Here is a 7534-nt window from a genome sequence, read left to right on the forward strand (position 1 = left end):
GAATTTCTCCCTTTTTCACTCAGCATAGGATCCCAGCCAATGGAAAGGTGCCACCTATATTTAGGATGGGTCTTCCCAAAATCTAGAAACTCTCTCACAGACACGCCTAGACGTTTGTCTCCAAGCTGATGTTTAGATCCTGTCAAGTTTATAATCAGTATTAGCTACCAATCACACTAGGTGACTAATACAAACAGAAATATACTTCGCATGGTTCTGGAGGCCGAGTGTCTCGTGAGGGAGAGCCCCATCACAAATGACAACTCTTTGTATCGGCTTCCTACAGCAGAGGCAATCAGGCTCACGTGGGCCTCCTTTATGAAAACAGCAGTCCTACCTAGAAGGGCTCTGCCCTCATCGCACCAGTCTCTTCTGAGTGGATGGTGGAGCAAAGCAGCTTTAGGAATGCAAGTTCAGAGCAACTGGCAGTGTGCGGCTCTGCTTGCCTACCTTGTGCTGGTCCCCTGTAGGAGGCGGGGTGGGGGTGGGATTTAAAAGGCTAAGTGTAATGCTTACCTCCTGCCACTAGACAAGACAGCGATTCCTTTAACCTCTCTGAGCCTAGGCCTCCACATCTGTACATTACAGAGGGCAACACAGCCAGGTTTCTCGCCAGGCATTACAAGGGTTAAGAGGAAATGAACCAAGCAAAATGCCTCACTCAATAATTACACTTAAAACCTTTAGTAAATGCTGGCAATGATAAGCAAAGCAGATCTCTAGCCCATAGGATGGTGGTTTATTTACCAGTCAAAGGGATAAAGGTTAGTGGTAACATAGAAGGTGGAGATGAGGGGAGAGACCTAGCCTGACACCTCTCTGCCTCCGAATACAGAACAAAGTAGCCTAACAATCACTGCCAGAAAGACCCAACTCTTCACTCCACAGAACAGGACTATAAACTACTCATGTCCAGGGCTTAAAACCTCATGGAATAGTGTCCTTGTCTTACAACTTCCAGAGTATTACACTATCACTCCAGTTCCATGACTGCTCTCCCAAATACTCATTCTCGTCCCCTAATATTTTATTCAAACTTTTATATTCAGAATTCTTCTTCTGCAAAGAGCTTATTATGCAGCTGTGTATGGCACATCTGCTTTTCATATTTAAGGAGGAAGATAGAGACGGGAGTCACAGAAACCATTACTCAAGAGTCATTCCTTCCACACTGGCAAGTTTGCAAAGATTTTGTTTTCCCCCCAACTATGAAATACTTCATCAGCACACATACACATAGGTAAAAATAAGTAAGTCTTTAAAAATGAATAAATTTCTCAAGGCCACCAAGATAGCCTCAGACTGTTGCCAAACCTGATGAGCAACATTTGATCCCGGAACCTGTGTGGTGGACGGAGAGAAGAGACTTCTACAAGTTATCTTCTCTTTTCCATGTGCTCGAAGTGGCATGCACACCCACACACGTAAACATAATAAAACAAATTGTAAATAAAAAAATACATTTCTTCTATGATATACTTTCAGTAAATGTCACATCATTTTATATACCTATAACCAGGTTGTCCACAACTTGCATTTGAAGACAGGGTATGGCCACATAGAAAAGCCATAAAAGCCTGGACCTGGACGTTTGGAATGGACCCTTAGGGATACTCCAAGCTTGGCAGGCTCAAACTTTCAGACAGCTCAACCTGATTTTCCCACACTTACAGTTGGAAGCTACAGTCCCATGAGAACTGCAAAGACTAATCAGGACTCACACCACCCATTCAGCAAAATTAATCCAGGAAGTTGGGTAAATCAGCTAGCTGAAGGCACCTGCTGGCTCAGAAAGAGTGCTAACAGCACACTGGTCTACACCAGATCAGCTTGACTCTCCAGAGGCTTTCAATGTCAAAGGCAGAAGAAAAGAAATCTGGGCCATGCAAATTTCTTTTGTCATCTGAGTTCAGCAGGAGAGCAGCTAGGAAGCAGTGCTCGAGCCTGCTGAAGTCTTGAGTCGAGCTCCTTCTCATCTTCACTGAACACAATCTTGGTTTTGGTTTTTTTAATCACCTCCTAAAGTATGTTTCTGGTACGGAAGAGTCAAAAGAAGTACAACCCTGTTTAATCACCAACTAAAATGAAGCAGAGTGGTCTGGCAATATGGGCATGTTATGTGCCCAGTCTATCTCTGCCGAGGGGATGGGTGTAGACCATCCCCTGCAGACCACCTTCCACAGACCTGCTCTTACTGGTGTAAGTACCTTCAGAAAGCTGCCCACTACAGCGGCATAAGTCCGAACATTTGAGCGCATGATTTTAACTGAAACTTGAAACTTCATGTACATACATGCGTGTCTGCCTATGTGGACACGCATGTGGTAGACTGAGGTTGACCCTGGGAATCACCCTCGATCATTCTTTCAGCTTATTCATTAAGGTGGAGGTGTCTCTCAGCTAAACCCAGAGCTTACGGATACAGCTAGACTCAGTAGCCAGCTTGTTCTGAGGATCTCCTGACTCTGTCTTGCAGAGCTAGAATGACGGGCAAGCCTCCAAACCCACTCAGCATTTATGTGGGTTCCGGGGGTCCAAACTCTGCTCCTCACAGTTGCATAGCAAACACTCTTAAAAGATTAAATAATAAAAAGGAGACAGCTCAATGTTAAAGTCAAATTCTCACTATGTACCCCTGACTGGCTTGAAACTTACTCTGTAGACCAAGCTGGTCTTGAATTTTTGATGATTCTCCAGCAGTCTCTGCCTCTAGAGTTCTGGGATCACAGTCGAGTGCCACCCCGATCAACTGAGAAATCACTACACAAAGATTCAGTGTTAGACAGAGTTCTACCATGATCAAAGAAGTTACATTTCCTTCTACCATGATCAAAGAAGTCACATTTCCTTCTTTTCTCTACAGGTATTTTGATGATGTATTGTTAAGTAAAATTAAACTGTTTCACAGATGACTATCATCAGAGAGGTGAAAGCACTTTCTGGAATAATGATAACACATGTTATGTATCAAGTCTATCTCTGCCTAGGGGATGGGTGGCCTTCTGAGTCACTTCAACTACAAACAGGTGGCTGGGAAGTTTCCTTGAGGTTTTTCCCTTGATGATATTTTGGGGGGTCACTAACTACACATGCAGTCCATTATACCACTCTGTAAACAATGGTACAACAAATGTTTGTGTGGCTTTGCTTCAAACTGTTAGTCATTGGCCATCTGAAGGTACAGTAGGTCTTCACTTGAGGACCTGTGAGTGGCAAATGCTTTCGAGACAGGCATAGCTGATCCTGTCACTGTGCAGCTACTCTGACCTGGTATCAGACAGAAAACTGGAGACAAGAGGATCTGAGTTCGAGGCCAGCCTAGTCTACATAGTGAGTTCCATGAGAGCCGGAGCTACATAGTGAAACTTTGTCTCAAGAAACAAACAAAAGTAAAGTGGCCCTCTGTTGCCATCATTTTACTGTGATCTTGTGATTTACACCTGTGATCTCTTGCCCTCTTCTTTCAGCCTTTAAGACCAAAACTCACTACCAAGGCAATGTGTGAGGTAGCCCCTTCTACTAACTTACACACAAGAAGAGAACTTCATTTTAACTGGGTTGTCATGTAGCCAGAGCAAGGGTACCTTTGATAAAAGTGACAGAGAAACTCAGCCACTTTGAGGACTTGTGAGAATGGCTAAGTTTTTTTTTTAAGTGAACCATAGAAGAAAAAGCATAAACTGAGGCCTATTAGAAATTGGCAACTCTGTCGCTTAAGTTTCCACATCTGTGAAAGGGAGAAAATGCCTTTAGAACACAAGCTCATGCTGAAATAAGAAAATAGTGTAGTTCAGGGACCAGTTTCCAACTCTAACAAGCTCATGTTGCTATGGCTACATGGACTGTACTATTTGCATTAAGAAAGATGCCTGATTATATGTAAACAGTCAGTAAGTGATCTGCCTGATCTTTTTTGGATGTTTAGAACTAAAAATCAGGTTCTTAACTACCAGTCCCCCTTCCCTTCCTAAAAGCAAAATCGAAAAACAACTGCAAGAACTCTAGAATGACACAACATATTCCCACACAGTTCCTCTGATTGATGCATGGTTGGTATACCAGGACTCCTAATTTCTAATAGGCCTCTGCTGCTGGTTCCCTAGATCCTACCATTCTAATAGTTACTCTCTTCTGGGGAGAAGGCAGGAGAGACTCACCTTGATTCACCTCGTTGCCAACCAAACGTGGAAAATCCTTCAATAAACATGGTGGTTTTCCATTTAGGCTACACTGAAATCATCTGAGGAACTTTCAAAACTCTAAATACCCAAGTCATACCCTAAACCAACCACATCAGAATATCTAAGGGGTGGGGCCAGGTCCAATATTTGAAAAAGTCCCCAGCACAGTCCAAGATGAAGCCAAGACTGAGTGAGACTTTGTGCTGGCTCTCCTCTCTTGATCTCCAGTGCCTTCTGCCACACATGAAACCAGAAAAGACAACCTAGAGCATGTCAGACCCACAGCTGTGCACAGAAGGTACAATAGGATCCCAAACACACGAACAGCACAGGTACTGCACTGGCCTCTACGAAAGGTCACCCAGTACCTCACTGGAAAAACACGTTCAAACAGTTTGTCCTTCCAGCAAAAAATAAGTTGGCTAATTTTACAGGCATCATTGTCTGTATTTGACCTGATCATTAGAATTTTCCTCCTTTTTAATGGGCAAATCTCTTGAGAAGGAGATAGTGTGTGCACCCCAACCCAACACAAACCACTGAGGAGCAGACAATTCCAGTGGCTGCCTAGAAAGCAAGCGCCCGGCAGGCTGCCCCAGCGCAGGGCGGGGAAGCGCGCCGGCCGCAACCACTGCACCTGCCGCTGTGCTCTGGGCCGCACCTGCCGCGCCATGCCTGCCCCTCCTACCTACCTTCCAGCAGCTCGTCCAGGCTGGTGACCTTCCGGCTGCCGTCTATGGTGTAGATTGTGCGGACGCCCTGGGGCAGGTTCACATTGTCAGACAGCGAGCGGGTGAGCTCCATGAGGAGCGCATCGAAGGAACGGAAACGGTCGTTGGAGATGGCAAAGACCAGGCCTTTGAAGTAGCGGTCCCCATTCCGGTAGAACCGCGCCTTCTTGGCCTTCTTCTCCGAGCTGAGGGCCTGCAAGGTCCGCGTGCGGTAGAAGCTGCAGTGAGCACTGTGCGCCGGGCTGGGGATGAGCCCGTTGCCCTTGGGGCCAGAGATGCTGCTGCCTCCGGAGGAGCTGGGAGCCCCTCTCCGCGACCCTGGCCGCGGCCTTTTGTCCCGTTCTTCAAAATGTTCCAGCTCAATGCTTCTGGTGCTGGCCATCGCGGCTGCTCGGAGAGCTCTCTACAAATAAATTAATTAATGAAAGGACGTCCCCGCCGCCCCGGCCGCAGCGCGCCGCGATCTAGGCGCACGGTCCGGCCTTAGAGCCGCGGGACACCTGGCTCGGGCATTCGGGCCATGCTCTCAGGTGGAGCCGCTCAGCCAGCTAAAGGCGACCGCAGCGCGCAGCTGCCCAGCTCATTGTCCCGCGCGCCCTCAATCGCCGTCGCCAGCTGGGGAGCCCCACGCCCCCCAAGCGCCTCCTTCGCCGGGCCACGCCTCACAAGTAGTGCGCGGGCCGTGGGCCGGGAATCGCCAAGTTGAACGACCCTAGGCTGGCCCGGGTTCGCATCCGGCCTGCGCTCTCCGGCGCGCTCAGCGGAGGAAGGAAGCGGAGGGGGGAGGGGCGCGAGCGTGGGCGAGGCGCCTCGGGGCTGTCTTGCGCGGCCTGGGGTCCTGGGTTCCCGCCGCGGCCGCCGCCTCGCGCGCGCTCAGGCCCAGTCCGCGGCCGGTGCGCGTCCCGGCTAGCCGGGGATCCTGTGGAGGCACTGGGCCCCTGCGGGAAGAGTGAGCCGCCTCCCACGCGCGCACGCCCCACGGGCACCCGCGCTCTCGGCCGCCTGTCACGGCCTGGACCCCAGAGGACACCCTCTGTCCCTTCAGGGATACCACAAACCACACCAGAGGGAGATGGTGAGGAGGAGGAGGGCGGCGCCGCGCGAGGAGCCGCTCTACGGTCTGGGGAGGCCCCGCCCGCCTGGCTACCGGAGCCGCGCGCTCCCGGGCGTGACCGCGCTGCGCGCTCCACAACCGCGGGGGCTAGCGTAACTGCGCTAGCCAAAAAAAAAAAAAAAAGCCTACAAAGGAAGGAGACTCAAGGGCAGCAAGCACATCCTTATCCTGCCTCCTGGGGAAAAACCGAGGCCAACCTAGGGCAGAAATACAAAACGTAGCACTAGGTTTGGATGTAATATTTATTTTGTTATAAACGGCTGATGCATTGTTTAGATAAAAGATCCTTTAGACGGAAAAAAAAATCCTTCACACTTTCTACTGCAGATTCGCTAACACAGTAGTTCCAGTAACTTTGGATGAATACACGATTACAAGTTAGTGGTTTCATCGAGTCAAGTATTTGTGGAGAGCTTGCCATTTGCAGAGCATTAATCTCATCGCTGGGGATGCTCAAGCATAGAACAGAAGCCTGTGCACTTGCCCACGCTCACACTCAGCTCATTCTGAGCTGTTCACAAAAGTGTATTGACAAACACCCATCATGCAAGAAAATCTCTTCTTGAGTGGTTATCTGACCCACAATAGAAACATATTTCAAAAAATTTTTGAAACGTCCGTTGTTTCACTTTGGCAATGTAGCTCAAAGGCATTCGGCCCTAATCTGACACATGAAATTAATGATTCAGCACCCAGTTCTTCAGCGGCCCGAAACAGCTCCAAACTGTCCTTGAAGGTAGGGCGACAGGACGCTTTGCTTGTGATGGACTGGATCAGCATAAAGTAGGAGGGGCTGGAAACAACCTTGAAGCAAATCACTTTTCATAAGAGGTTTAATGAATATGATACAGGTCAAGACCTAGAAGACAAACCTTGAGAACTGATTGAGATAGAGGGGAAAAGTTTCATAGGCATCCAATGTGACTCAGTAGGTAAGGGCACTTGCTGTCAAGCCAACCACTCGAATCATCGGCAGAACCCACATGGTGGAAGGGAAGCAGAGACTCCTGTAATTTATCCTCTGACCCTTCCATGCATGCCATGGCATACAACACAATAAATAAACCTAAAAACTTTTGAGAGAAAAATTGTTCCTGCATCCCAATGCTAATGCAAACAAATGGGAGGAAGCAGGCTTCAAGGAGGAAACTACTAATTAATCTGGATTGCTTTATGGTTTAAAATTTATAGAACCATAACACATTTTCCTCTTTCATACAAGTGCAGAGTTTCTACAGTAAGATGTTTAAAACTGGCATTTATTTCCCTTGCTGGGATATTCCTCTGCATCTCAGAAACACTGTCTGACCTGCTAGCAGCTGTTCACCTTCCTGGAGATTGACTGGGTCCCTCCTGGACTGTGATCCAGCCTTAAGGTGGTTTTATGAAGACAGGCTGGCCACAGGCAAATAAGTCACATTCTGGAAGCCAACCTTCACACACACACTCATTCTCATTCTCATTCTCTCTGTCTCTCTCTCTCTCTCTCTCTCTCTCTCTCTCTCTCT

General features: G+C 48.2%; 1 protein-coding gene across 5 annotated transcripts in view; it reads right to left on the bottom strand.

The window, feature by feature from the left end:
- Dclk2 (doublecortin like kinase 2) overlaps positions 1 to 6018 on the bottom strand; it is a 132621-nt gene extending 126603 nt beyond the window's left edge. For all 5 annotated transcript variants that reach the window (XR_003709445.1, XM_028753097.1, XM_028753096.1 and 2 more), the window contains exon 1: positions 4874 to 6018. Coding sequence is in view for 4 of the 5 variants with exons in the window: in XM_028753097.1 (XP_028608930.1) it covers positions 4874 to 5294 (421 nt within the window). In the remaining variant the exon portion in view is untranslated. The remainder of the gene's footprint in view (positions 1 to 4873) is intronic.
- Positions 6019 to 7534: the final 1516 nt, after the last annotated feature.

The sequence above is a fragment of the Grammomys surdaster genome, unplaced genomic scaffold, assembly GCF_004785775.1.
Source record: "Grammomys surdaster isolate TR1022 unplaced genomic scaffold, NIH_TR_1.0 125946, whole genome shotgun sequence".
NCBI classification, from domain to species: domain Eukaryota; kingdom Metazoa; phylum Chordata; class Mammalia; order Rodentia; family Muridae; genus Grammomys; species Grammomys surdaster.